At 44.8% G+C, this 14668-nt stretch overlaps 1 protein-coding gene across 7 annotated transcripts in view; it reads left to right on the top strand.

The window, feature by feature from the left end:
* The window catches only part of SMARCAL1 (SNF2 related chromatin remodeling annealing helicase 1), a 57478-nt gene that overhangs the window by 20746 nt on the left and 22064 nt on the right, over nucleotides 1-14668 (top strand). For all 7 annotated transcript variants that reach the window (XM_004469602.5, XM_004469599.4, XM_004469603.5 and 4 more), the window contains exons 10-11: nucleotides 2222-2287; nucleotides 11666-11806. In XM_004469602.5, coding sequence (XP_004469659.2) covers nucleotides 2222-2287; nucleotides 11666-11806 — 207 coding nt within the window. The remainder of the gene's footprint in view (nucleotides 1-2221; nucleotides 2288-11665; nucleotides 11807-14668) is intronic.

Raw genomic sequence — 14668 nt, 5'->3', positions numbered from 1 at the left:
GGGAGCTTCTCAGTGCTCTCATGGGGGTGTGAACCAAATACTGTGGGAACTTCGAGAAGGAGAGGAGGGACCCAGTTGAAACCTGTGTATCATGCTCTTAGCATAAGCAAAATTAAATTTTTATATTATCTTAAAGGTATGTCAGTAACAAGTATTTTAGGGAGCAGTTTCTGGCTTGGCTTTTACAAATTCATATGTGGCTTTGAAAGTGTTTTAAGCCTAAATGTGAAATGAAAAACCTTAAAGGAATTACCCCAGTATGTTGGAGGTTGTTCTGGCTGGGGTGGGGTGGGGGGAGAGAACAGCGCCTTCATTCATTGAGGGTCTGCCGTGCATTAGGTACTGTGTATACATACATAAATTTGCTAATCTTCCCCATAGTCCTACTAAGTAAGTATTTTCCTCATTTCATAGTTAAGGAAACTGAGAATGAGATTAAGAATTGGCCTAGTGGCCTGAAACTTAAGAGTTAGAGAGCCACTGATTGAAGCTGGCTTCAGAATTCATGTGTTTCTGTTTCTGGCACAACTCTGAACTTGCCATGTGATTTTAGGCAAGCCACTTACCACCAGCGTTGGTTGGTTTTTCAGTTAAGTGAGAGCCCTGTCCTTTTCTGACACCTAAGGCATTAGAAAAAGGAATACACTTAGCCTCTTTTTTTTTTCAAAGATTTATTTTTTTTATTTCTCTTCCCTTCCCCCCTCCCCCCCAGTTGTCTGCTTTCTATGTCCATTTGCTGCGTGTTCTTCTGTGACCGCTTCTATCCTTATCAGCGGCACCGGGAATCTGTGTTTCTTTTTGTTGCATCATCTTGTTGTATCACCTTTCCGTGTGTGTGGTGCCATTCCTGGGCAGGCTGCACTTTCTTTTGCGCTGGGCGGCTCTCCTTACAGGGCGCGCTTCTTGCGCGTGGGGCTCCCCTACACGGGGGACACCCCTGCATGGCAGGACACTCCTTACCCATGTGGTAGGTGGACGCCCTATCCATTGGGCCAAGTCCGCTTCCCTAAACTTAGCTTCTTAGAAAAGGTTTTAGAGAAAAGCCATGCCTTGTGGCTAGTTTTTACCCTTGGTTGAAAGGGTCCAGTCCCTTTCATGTCCTCTGTCCTTTCTCCTTCTCTCCTTGAACACCTTTTTTGGTGACTGTACTAAAGGCCATTGTTACACTCTTGGCTTCTGGGAATAGATGCTGTCTCAGCATTTAGGGGTTCGTTTCATCCCTTCCATTGTGCTTTTGAAAGGCCCATTTTGGTTCATTGTAGCTGAAATGGGACAGAGGGTTTCTTACAGATCTCCTTCAGGGACAGAGCCAGATCTCCCCAGGTAGCTCAGTGACAGGGTGGCTGGTACCACTCAGTGCCTGCTAAGTGGCAGGACTGTTCGGGGTGCTTTTATGGGTGTTAGCACATTTAAGACTTAGAACTACCCAATGCGTTAGGTACTGTTGTACCCATTTTACAGGTGGAGAAACTGGCACCTCAGAGAGGTCAAGTATATGCTCAAAGTCATGTAGCAACTAATTTGAATATGTGCCAAACTAGAAAGTCTCCCAAACATTAGCAACCCATTAGTTATTCATGTGGCTTTGGAAAATATGATGATTTTATTTTGCTGATGCACATTATGCAAAGCTGCACATGCTCTTAACTGCTTGTTCTAAACTTGAGGGCAGGAGTCACACCTCCTCCTTCCCTTCTCGGAACTTCCACCATGCATGGTTCATGTTCACACATCGGCGATAACACTGTACTGTGGTCTGATATGGACTCAGAGTGTCTGACGTCCTCAGTGAACTGAGCCTGAGGGCAGCCTTCTCCCTACCCTGAGGCTTGGACCAGTGTGGGCGCACAGTGGATCTTCAGCACGCTTCCCCTGAGTGCCCTACAGATTGGGGGGGTGTCCTACAAAGCAGCAGACCACCTTTCTGTGGTTTGTTCCTCACCGCAGCTTTCAAGGTAGGCAGGACCAGGATTGTTCGGTCCACTTTATAGGTAGAAAACTGTCCTGCACAGGGTGAAGCCACTTACCCAGAATCTTGTGGAAAAGCTGCTGCCAGAACCCTGGCCCTTGCCTAGGCCTGCAGCTTGCTCTCTTAAATGAGAAAGTGCTAAGGGAGGCACCTGTGCTATCAACACCCTGCCAGCACCACATGTCACGGGGAACTGCAGCTCGCTGCACATGGGAGTTGGCCTTGCTCACCTGTGTGCCTTTTTCTTTTCAGGATGAATCTCACTTCCTCAAAAACATTAAGACTGCCCGCTCGCGAGCAGCTATGCCCCTCCTAAAGGTGAGTGCTGCTGGGAACACACTTCGGCCTGAGCCTGCTCAGCCACAGTATTATGCAGGGTCTGGCAAGGGGTCCAAGTAGAGCAAGGGCTGCTGGTTAGGGGCGGTGGGCCGTGAGCATGACTTAGCATCAACTGAAGGCGTCTCCACTCAGAGCATTGGTACCAGCTTCGTTTTTCTTCTAAACATCCTGCTAAGGGTTCAGTGCTGTCATCCCTGTTCCCCGGAGCAGAAGAATTATGTGACTGATGAAGGTCACTGGCTGGAGAGCTGGAATCCAACTCCTCCCCTGGCCTCCTACCTGGACAAAGAAAAGGGAGAAGCTCTGGCAGCTCATCCTCTAAACAGCTGCAGAGAAGCTGCTCATCTTCTAAGTCACATGCAGTGGCAGAGCTGTTGTGCCAGAAGCCAAGGGGAAGGAGAGACTCGTACAAGCTTAGAACCGGGCCAGCACTGATTGGTATCGGCAAGAAGTGCTGACACAGCTGAGACGTGCCAAATAAGCACATGCCCTTTTCTGTGGCCCCTAGGCTGGTGGTGGTAGCAGGATGGTCAGCTATCTGCATTCCTTCTTGTGGCCACTGCAGCTTGTGCCCAGGTGCTTTGGCTGTCAGGAGACTCCGGGGCAGGAGGGGGAGGGAGAGTAGTGTAGGTGTAAGTCTAATTTGGAAGTATTTTGGCATGCAGTATGGCTCAGGCTCCGTGTTTTACCTGGCAGCCTTCTCCATAGCTGCGTTCTGGGCCCTGGCTCCTCACCCTTGACAGAGGGAAGGCCCCCACATTTCCTTCCATCTTTCTGGGGTAAGCTTTTCCTAAAATGGAAAAAATAAGTACAACTAGAAAAGTAGATTTTGCTCTCTTAACAAGTTAGAAATCTGTCACAGATGACATTGGAGAAATCCACTTTGGTTTGTGTAGACTGAGCAAACAAAACTATGTATTCATCTTGTTCTCTATTAAAGCTACCTCTGTGTTGCACCAGCATTTTACAAGTGCCATTTTTCCTTCTTCAAGAAAGCCTTACATTTTACCAAACATGAACTAGGGGAAACAAATATGCTAAATGTTGGTTAAGCTTAGCATTTGAAAATTAGCTTACTTTTAAGTCTTCCTCTCCTCACCAGAACACACGCAAACATGCAAATGTTTATTCATTCTAAGCTTTTATTTAATCATTATTTTTTAAGGGTTACATGCAATATTATACCTATTTCAAGGGTTAAAAATAAAAATCCTTTACTTAAAAAACTTGATTTTCCGTTCATATTGCATATAAATATTTATATGTCCATAGACAGGTTTCAATGAAAATTTTTCCCTGGAGTGGTGACCTTTCTTTGGGGAAGCATTAATATGTTTCCTTAGAAAAATGTTAATAGACCTTGGCACTATGGTTCCAATATTGTGGCCATAACTACAATCAAATCTGTACCTGATTGTTTCGACAAAAGAAATTGCATAATAGATAGATTTTATCATTAAATTTTTAATAGGAAATCTTAGCAACCGCCTTGTTAATGTTGTCATTGTCTGGTTAAGCAAGCCGAACTACGTAATGGTTTCTGAAATATGCTCCTGAGCCAGACATCTTAAAGCACTGTTTTCATCTTTAATATCTTGGATATGTTTCAGAGTGCCATGCTGAAAACAAATCTTTTTACTGCTAATTAGTATATAATATACTACTCTGCATTTGCTGCGTAACTTTATGACGAATTAATACTTAAAAATAGGGCCTGTGAATGTGGCCCATATTTATGAGGGTCTCTAGAAGCCAGTTTCTTCTGTAACGTTGACTTTGCTTACGCTGGGCTGTTTGCCGGATCGTGGTTGGGGTGGGTGGAGGGCCTGTTGTTCCGTTAGCCGAACCCGTCATCTGTCTTTGCTGTGTTTTCATCTAGACCCGAGTTTCTCAACCTCAGCACTGTGATGTTTGGGGCTGGGCAGACCTTTGTCGTGGGGGGCTGATCTGTGCCCCGTAGGATGCTCTGAGCAGCCTCCCTGGCCACCCGCCAGATGGCAGGAGTGCCATCCTCCCAGGTCGTGGCAACTGGCACGCCGAGTGTCTTCTAGGAGGCAGATCTCCCGTTGAGGACCACTCAGCTAGATCTTTAAGGAAATTTAAAATTTAAATATTTTTTGAAGAAGAAGAGAGTTGGGAGAAACCAAAGTGTGTCTGTGAAGAACCTTACAAGGGCCTAATTTAGTGCCACTTGATTGTTCCTCTGACTTTTACATCTCTACATCTCTTTGACCTATATTCTGATGATTAGTATCTCAAGATATTTTCAGCAAAAGTACTTGATGGTGGTAATTGGGTTATATTGTATAGTCTGTGATGTCACTGCCAGGTTGTGGGGAGAAAATGGAGCTTTGTAAATGGGCACAGCAGCCAACATACAGAGGACACGTCTAGGTTGTAAGAAACTGGTGTCATTGTCCCCTGGGAAATGTGACATCTCTCTTCTCCCACAACACTTACTTGTCTGGGCTACTAAGGAAGGTGGTTCTATTTATATCCATAAATAAATGAAAGTAGGCAAGACAGAAAACTATAAAAAACAAAGTGAAAAATCATCTGTAATTCCTCCAACAGAGAAAACCACAGTAATGGTTTGGTTATTTTTCTAACCTAGCTGTTGTAGAGTTAAATCATCACTTTTGATGGCTATTCTGTTGTATGCCAGCATCCCATAATATAACCCCTACTGTCGAATACTCACTTGTTTCCCCTTTCTGCTCTTATAAATAACCCTACAAGTGCCACCATTGCACATATGTATTTCACGTGCTTGTCCATTGGAATAAAGTCCTGCCATCGGAATTGCCGGTTCAGTTTTAATTTCACATTTTGCTGTAAAGCCTCTTAGGTCAGCCTGGCCAGGCATGGCACTCGTCACTCGGATTCCGCCTGTCCCAGAGGGTCTTGTTCCCGCGTGGTTCCAACCCTGAGCATCACCTGTACTCCTCTTGAGCGGGGAGTTTTGTGTCTGGGTTTTTTGTTTCTTTAGTTTAGTTTCTTTATTTGTTCCTTTAGTTTGCCTTTGCTTTTCATTGTTAAACTGTTATCATATTGAACAAAAAATTTTAAAAGACCCCCAGAATCCCACCACCCATTCCTAAGAAGTTTCTCTTCTTCTGTGAGCAAAGTACTTTTCATATCCCTGTTGACTGACCGGGCAGGTTATTGTTCTAAAATAGATGGCTTTTTTCATTTTCCTCTTTTATTAAAGTAGTTTGAACAGATGATAAATTCACATGGTACAAAGGATGTACGGTAAAAAGTCAGTCTTTGTCCCACCTCTGGATCTCCCATTCCTGGGTGTCTCTCCCCATAGGCAACCATAGTTACCAGATTTTTTTTTCTCTTTTTTCTAGTTACCAGATTTTTTTGTTGTTGTTGCCAGATTTTCAGTTTACTTCTGTAAAATGGTCTACACAAGCACACAAGCATGTGCTTCCTTTCTTCCTCCTCAGGTTGTTCTAAAACCACTGCTTTTTTTTCATTTAATACTGTAACTTGGAAATCATTCCATGTCATTCCAAATTACTCTACCTCATTCTGACACAGAGTATTCTCTTGTCTAATTCTATCATAATATGTATCACCTGTTCCCTTTTGATCGCCTCATAACCAGTATTACAAGGAACAACCAGTATTACATGACAACAACCAGCTGGGATATAAAGTGGGGAGTAGAAAACCAGTTCCCCTGTGGCTTAAGAGATGGACCAGAGGAGACAGTGGTATCACCTGGAGAGTTCTGTCTTCTCCCCTAGTATGATGACGCTGCAGGAACCCCCCCAGGTGATGCCACTGTCCCCTCTGGTCCATCTCTTAAGCCACAGAGGGACTGGTATTCTACTCCCCACTTTATATCCCAGGTAACTTAAAAAGGAAATTATTGGCATCCAATATTTAACGTAAAATAGATTTTTTTCCAGAGTGCAAAAAAATCTACCTTAGTATTTAAATTTATCCTGTGTGCATTATGAATACCTATACACAAGAGCTTTTCATGCCTTAAAGGTTAAAACTTCCTTTAGTCAGCTACAATTGTAACATTTGATATAGCCTCACTATAACATTTTGCTATTTTTGAGCCAATGCACCTGTAGCCATAGTCTTTAGTCCTTACCCAAGAATGGTCTTAAATGAGGCACCAGAATTTTTTTGATATCAGAACAATGATGCTGTCTTGGCCTGAAAGCATTATCGTATCAGATTAGAAAGGGCAGTACTGTTCAGACTTTGTGACAGGAACTTTGTCTCTTTTTGGAGCAAAGGCTAGAAACTGGAAGGAACCATTTCACATGAAGTATGCTGGCCTAACCAGAGACTCAGAAAGGCTCTTAGTCTTGGCGTGGTCTTGCTTGTAATGGGAAGCTCTTATCAGGAGCAGAGTGAAGAGTAGAACCTCAGTCTTCTTTCCGGGCTCTGGTTACTGGATTTCTTTTGGATCTTGGATTTTTCCTCTTGTGCTCAGACTGTTCCTTGGGTAGTGGCTGTGACCATGCATTTGTTCTTGATCATTGTACTTATGATCACTGGTCCCCAAACTACATTTGCCACTATCCTTGTTTTTGAAGACTCTGTAATAACTTCTGAATGAGTTAAAACCTGGCCTTGGAATCCTGCCAAATCATGGTTAATGAGTGCTGGGTCACTTGGATGGTATGGACTTGATCCTATCTTGAGGTCACCTGCCTTCTCCATTTCCTGTTTGTAAATGAAACATTGCTTAGAATAGATCTGGGAAGAGGATATGGCTCAGGTAACTGGGCTCTCACCTACCACATGGGAGGTCCCGGTTCAGTTCCCAGTGCCTCCCAGAGAAGGCAAGCTGACACAATGGGCTGGCATGGCAAGCTGATGCAACAAGATGACACAACCAAGAGACACAGTGAGGAAACACAACGGGAGTGGAGGTAGCGCAAGTGATTGGTTGGGCATCTCCCTCCTGCATGGGAGGTCCCGGATTCGGTTCCCAGTACCTCCTAAAAAGACCAGCACACAACAAACAGACACAGCAAATTCAAGCCACAAGGGGGTCAGGAGAAATAAATAAATTAAATAAATCTTAAAAAAAAAAAAAAGAAAATAGCTCTGGACTTAAGAATGGGACAGGGGCTTTGGAGGGTTGTATTAGTCAGCCAAAAATGGTACTGATGCAAAGTACCAGAAATCTGTTGGCTTTTATACAGGGTATTAATTTGGGATAGAAACTTACAGATACAAGGCCCTAAAGAGTCCAACTCAAGGTACCATAAGAGGTACTTTCTCACCCAAAGTCTGTTGCCATGTGTTAATGCAAGATGTGGCAACATCTGCGGGGGTTCAGCCTTCCTCTTCCCTCTTAAGGCTCCATGGTCCCAGCTTCTTTTGATCTCACCTGTAGACTAGCATAGGGCTCATCTCTCTTCCTAGGGCTCATTTCTTTCCAGGTTCAGCTGCTCTGTTTTCTTCACAAGGTCAGCTATAAGCTGTCAGGCAAATGGCTCAACTCTCTTCCCAGGGCCGTAGGATCCCCTTCCATGTCTTCTCTCTTTTCTCATGTATCTGCTTCTTTGTGTATCTGCTTCCATGTGAGAGTCTGTTTTATCAGCCTACCAAGGGAACTGGGACTCAATGCTAAGTTGCTCTCTAATGGTGTGGTTGAATCAAAACCCTAATCTTAACATAATTTAATCAGATGTCTCAGCTGAATCTAATACAGTCAAAGGGTTATCATGCCCAGAGGAACAGACCAGTTTACAATTATAATCTGTATCGCTTTTTGGAATTCATAAATAATATCAAACTGCCACAGGGAGTATGGATTTTTTCTAGTTTGGGGTCTTGGTGAGGTATGTTAGAGCCAATTAGAATAATTCAGTAAAGCAAGTTATTGGCTTGGTTGGAGAAAAAAAAGAGAGAGAGAGAAACCAATGGAAGATGATGAAGAGTTCCCAGACTGCTTCTTGTATGAACTTAAAACCTTAGCTCTCTTCTTTCCAATAGAACATTCTCTTGGCTCATTTTAGAAAATCTCTGTGTGAGCTATCTACTTTGAATTATTGCATTGGATTTTCTTTGTCAAATTATACATACCAGTGTGTCCTACTATCAGCTTTATTTTTGTAGGGCCCTCCCCACCCTGGCCCATGAGGAAAGGAAATCTGGCTTTGAAAGTAGTCTGCCCCGAAGTAGTGTCTGCTCATGTCAAACATCTATCTTTCCAACACTAACAAGGAACTTTTTTTATTATTACTTTCTCTCATTGTGGATTTCTTATGTGCTGCTTTCTTTCCTCAGCCAAGGGAATTAACTGTAAAGTGTTCAATTGTTGATTTGCATTGTTGGGTCCATTGATGCTTTCCTGGGTTGGAAATTCTGAGAGGTCGAGGGTCAGCATATGAACCATATAAATCCTGTGCAGCTGGACCTGGATTAAAAGCTTATTAGATGGCAATGTGTAGCAGTTTATTATGGTTATGAATTCAAAAAATAGGTATTCGATTATGTTTGTAATCTGGTCTGTACCTGGGTGTGACTAAGTTATGATTAGGGCTTTGATTGGGCCACATTATTAGGGCATTGATTCCCCACCCCTTGGTGGGTAGGGACTAACAGATGAAAGACATGGCAAAGCACAGAGTTGAGGGCTTTTAATGATGGAGTTTGATGCTGAAACTGGAGCCCCAGGGAGAGAGAGACAGAGCCATTTGCCTGATAGTCTACAGTTGACCTTGTGGAGAAAACAGAGGCGCTGAGCTTAGAGGAACCCAGGAAGCCTGAACCCCAGCAGACATTGGCAGCCATCTTGCTCCAACATGTGAAAATAGACTTTGGTGGGGGAAGTAACTTGTGTTTTGTGGCCTGGTATCTGTAAACTCCTACCCCAAATAAATACCCTTTATAAAAACCAACCAGTTTCTGGTATTTTCTATCCCTTTGGCTGACTAATATACAGTGATAGCAATTCAAATTCAGACCTATTGGGACTGAGCAGGGAGCAGCCCAAATCATTCCGTAATAATAAGATGCTGTTCTGGTTTCTTTTCAAAGACGGCCTTCTTCTTTTTCCATAATGCTACCTCTTCTTTTTAATAACCACAAATTTCCATTTGCAACAATCCCATCTTTCTAGTCTGGAAAATGTACGGAGACCTGACTGAGTATTAACCACCTCCTATAAATTTCTGACAGAGAACCCTGGGGTTAATTTCCATCACTTGATCCATGAACCATTTTTGCCCAGGCTCGGTCCCTGGGCAAGCATGGTCACATGGGGAATAGGTTTGGGATGATGGGCAGATTTTTCCTTATTGATAAGACTTTTCATTTTTCCTGTTTCATTGAAATGGTCTTGAGCCAAGGCAAGCGGTGCTATAGACGTCATTCAAGCAGCTCATTGTTATTTTAATGAGTCTGCATTAAACCGTGCAGGAAATTAGAAGGCCTGGGTAATTGAACTGTGGAAAATTATAGCTGCAGAAATTCATAGCTCTCCTGTCATAATGGAATTAGGTATTGGCAGTTGCTGAGAGGGCAGAGGGCATCTTGACAATTGTGTATATTGTATATTTATAAAGAATGTTTTTCTTCCTGGTGGTGCACCTTTATTTATTTATTTTTATGAGGTAGCACATCCATTTGAAAATCTAATTTCCCCCTGAGGTGATTTACTGCATGCGTTTGCCTTATTCTGCTGTCATTAACTCAGGGTTACAATGCTTAATCAGCTGTTTCTAGACAACTGAGCTCCACGGTAGGGTCCCTTTCCAGAGCTGAAATTAATCTTACCTTCAGTAATTTCTGGCAGTTCTGTGTTTCCATACACTGGGGCCTGTCTCCATTTTTAATCCCATCTTCTTTCCCATCTGAATAAGAGACAGTTGGGATTTGGGGTCCAGTCGCCCTCATTCGGCTTGCTGTCAGGGTATTGAGGAGCCGAGAGTTCTCCGTTTCTCTCCATCCTGCGCGCTGCTGAGCAGGCTGCTGCAGATCCGGACTGAGTTTAGGGCAAATGGACTTGGGCCCTGCCTTTCTAAGTCCTTATTAAGTGCCAAATGAGCTGGAGTCAGGAAAATTAAACTAGAAGCTCATACATAGGCAGTCCTGATACCATCCCCTGGGGATGAGAGACGACTGGTTGCGACTGTCACTATCTGATATCAGCTTGGATGTCAGAAATGCATTCTGGAGGCAGTTCAGACCTCTTGCTATCTACCCCACTCTCGCTGCCTTTCCCATTGCTGGATTCTCGGAGTTCACTCCACGTTCTCTAGGATACTAATTAGCTTCCTTCTGGATTTTTTCAGCATATAGCAAACATCTATTGATTGCTTACCTTGTCCCAGAATGTACAGAACAGAATATGTTACAGATTCTGTTACAGAATATAAAGAACAGAACCTAGGGAAGTGAATATGGCTTATCGGATAGAGCTTCTGCCTACCACATAGAAGGTCCAGGGTTCGATACCCAGGGCTTCCTGGCCCATGTGGTGAGCTGGCCCACGTGGAGTACTGCAGTGCGCAAGGAGTGTTGCCCCACACAGGGGTGTCCCCTGCACAAGGAGTGGCCCCTGCACAAGGAGTGCAACCCCACGCAGGAGGACAGACTGCCCAGGAGTGGAGCTGCCCACATGGAGCGCTGACCCAGCAAGATGACGCAACAAAAAAGAAACATAGAGAAGAGAATATGAGACTCAGTGAACTAGGGAGCTGAGGTGGAGCAAGAGAATGATCACTTCTCTCCCACTCTGGAAGATCTCAGGATGGGTTCCTGGAGCCACCTAATGAGAATACAACAGACACAGAAGAACACACAGCGAATGGACAGAGAGAGCAGGCAACCGGGGGGTGAAGGTAGGGGACTGGAATAAGGGGAAAAAATTAAATTTTAAGAAAAGAACAGAGCCTGCTTCTTGATCTCAAGAAGCTTGCAGTCTAGTAAAGGAGACAGAAAAAGAGTTCAGCATAATGTGTTTTGTACTCACACGAAGATAGGCAGAGTGCCCTGAAGGCCGCGAGTAAGGACTTAAGAGGAGATGACAGCTAGCTGCCCACGTGGACAATGCCAGTGGGTCCTCTGACCAGGCAGGGCCTTCTTCTCTGGCCTACCTTCACTTAGTGATTCCAGGTTGTGAGCCACACTGGCTGCTTCAGCGAGGCCAGGTTCTAATGTCTTTGTGATCTAGAGCAACCCTTAGTCCTGAGATGTTTCAGCTTGAGAACTGCCAGCTTGCCGGGGGCCCTTGAAGTGACAGGTGCTTGTGCCAGCTTTGAGGGGGCTTAGCTACTCCCGGTGGCACCCAGCTTTCATCCCTGGCAGCATCTGGGTATCCCCTGTGTGCTCTTATGTGTTCTCACCACCTCACTGTTTGCTTTCTAGGTTGCCAAGAGGGTGATCTTACTGTCAGGCACTCCAGCCATGTCACGGCCCGCGGAGCTCTACAGCCAGATCATTGCGGTCAAGCCAACCTTCTTCCCTCGGTTTCACACCTTTGGACTTCGCTACTGTGACGCCAAGCGGGTATTTATTTTCTCTTCCTCCTGTGGCCCACCCATCCCTCACCCCAGTTTTGGCACTTCCTTTTCCTTGGCCAAGACATGATTGGCGGAGCACTGGCCAGGGAGCTGGACCGAGATGTTAGCTCTGCTTCACACCCACCCCTGACCTGGGAGTTTCCTCAGGCCGATGAGCATGGCACCTTCTAGTTTTAACTGGTTTGTTGTGGTTCAGCTGAGTGTTTTCCAGTGAAGGGACCAGTGGCCAATTCGTAGGCAGGTGGAATCTGAGAGCCTTCAGGGCTGCCTGAGAGAAGGGCGCTGAGGTGAGCTAGAGGTGAGGCTGAAGCTCAGGGCAGAAGGAAGAAAGTGGATGAGGTGGGTGAGGGTCACTCGGCACAGAGGACTGTGGAACAGGAAATAGAGGAAGCTTGATCCCATGCTGCCCTGGGCGGCTCTAGTCAGTGCACCTTTTTTTTTTTTAAGATTTACTTATTTCTCCGCCCTCCCTCCACTGTCTGTTCTCTGTGTCCATTCGCTGTGTGTTCCTCTGTATCTGCTTGTATTCTCATTAGACAGCTCCATTAACTGATCCTGAGACCTTCTGGAATGAGGGAGAGGCAGTCATTCTCTTGCCCCACCTCAGCTCCCTGGTCTGCTGCATCGCTTATCATCTCTCCTCTGTGTCTCTTTTCATTGTGTCATCTTGTGCATCAGCTCTCTGCATGGGCCAGCACTCCTGCATGGGCCAGCACTCCTTGCATGGGCAGCACTCTGCAAGGGCCAGCTTGCCTTCACCAGGAGGAACCCTGGACCTCCCATATGGTAGATGGGAGCCCAATTCGTTGAGCCACATGTGCTTCCCTCAGTGCACCTTTGAATCATGCCTGGTCAGAGGCCAGAAGCCTTTACCTCCTGGTCATTTCTCTGACTCTCGTGCCCATGGAGCAGGGGCCTCAGGAGCTGCGGTCTGTGCAGTCTTGGTTCTCTAAAACCAGCAGAGAAGCCCTGTAAATGCAAGTGCCATTGCAGTCGAACCTCCTCTTCCTTAAACCTCATTAATTCAGACCTCAGGGAGTCCTGCTTCATGATCAAATCACAAGTGTGCCGAGCCCCTAGACACTGGCACATTGGAGAAATGACTGTAGCTCACTCATGTGCCATCTATGAGGAAAAAGACTTGCTTTGCAAGTTCATAATGTTAGTAAGGTTGTCTGCCTTATTTTTTTCTAATACATTTTTAAAAGAAAAAAAATCAAGTACTTTAGAACTATCTATTTATATTTGAAGTACTTATAATGTAAATTGTAGTGTTTTGCAAAGTTAATGGCAAACCATTTTTAGCTGCTTATTGAAGGAGGAACTTTCTCAATTGTTAAATGTATTTGAAGGCCACACACTTCTTTAACAAAATCCATAATTCACTTTCCTTGTGGGTCAGTCTGATTCAATTGATTGCATATAGTTTTCATGGTCCCTCAAAGTTCTTCATGTATGATTTGGACCTTTGTCCTCTCTGCAGATGATCCACTTTCTTGAAAAGGCTCCTCTTTCCCTTGACCCCTGAGGTCATGTTGAGCAGCTGATAGAAGAGGCTGAAGGTGGAATTCATTACCATTCCTCCCCAAACCGTCCCTTCCCATACCCCAGTCTCAGGTCACCATCTCCCCAGGCTCATAGCAGAAACTGAGGTATCATCCTTGAAGTTTCTTTTCCCTCCCTCTCCCTGCCTGCACCTCCCATTCCCATAAGGCAAGCATGTGCTGTTCCTACACTGTGGAGCAGAGAGTTAGGACTGACGTTCCCTAAGGACCCGGACAGTGCTTTCCCATCTTTGCATCCTTCCTGCCACTCGGCCCAGTGCCTCGTACATGTTACATTCTCAGTAAATGCTTGCTGGATTGTGATTATTCCAAAGTCCAGTTTAAACCCTTTTGTATTGTTGGGTTTGGACCTACAGAAGTAAGAGCTGACAATATTAGAACTTCAGCTTGATAGCCAAATTAATTTTGATTTCCACGTGTTCCCAGCAAGATTTTTATTTAATGTCATCCTTAGGCCAAAGCTGGTTTTTTTGGAAAGGTAGTTTCATGCATTACAAGAAGCGCCAAGAGTTTCCATGCTGAGCTCGTCTGCAACTTCCTGGCTTTCTACAGGCATTTGCTGAGAACTTCCAGTTGATTTCAGAGTACTCTTTAAAAAGATTTATTTTATTTATTTATTCCCTCCTCCCTCGTTGTTTGCGGTCGTTGTCTGTTCTCTGTATCCATTTGCTGTGTGCTCTTTGTGTCTGCTTGTCTTCTCTTTAGGAGGCACCGGGAACCAAACCTGGGACCTCCCATGTGGAAGAGAGGTGCTCAGTCACCTCAGCTCCCTGGTTTGTTGTGTCTCTTTTGTTGCATCATCTTGTTGCATCAGCTTGCTGCGCCTGCCCACTGCACCAGCTTGCCTTCTCCAGGAGGCACCGGGACCTCCCATGTGGTAGCCAGAAGCCCAATCACTTGTGCTACATCCACTTCCCTTCAGAGTACTTTTTAAAGAAAGAAGCACAAAAAAATATTTTAAAAAGAAAGAAAGAAAGAAAGAGCTTTTGATCACTTTATTTTTCCTCCCTTGACCTTCTTTCCAGTTTCAATTCAACACATTCTTAAAAAGATCCCTACCATGTCTCAACAGTTATGCTAGGTCCTCAGACCCTCTAAAATGAGCCAGTTTAGCTCCTAGCCTCAGGTAGCTCACAATCCAGGGGAGGGTAGAGGGGATTCAAGGGGCTGAAAATACAAGGCAGCAGACTCAGTGGCTCCCTGATTTTCTATAAGGAAGAGTGACAATCGCCTAAAGGTGGAAGCCACCCAAGTGTCCATCAGCAGATGAATGGGCAAACACA

Source organism: Dasypus novemcinctus, chromosome 7 (genome assembly GCF_030445035.2).
Source record: "Dasypus novemcinctus isolate mDasNov1 chromosome 7, mDasNov1.1.hap2, whole genome shotgun sequence".
Lineage (NCBI taxonomy): Eukaryota > Metazoa > Chordata > Mammalia > Cingulata > Dasypodidae > Dasypus > Dasypus novemcinctus.
This window is presented reverse-complemented; position numbering and strand designations above follow the sequence as displayed.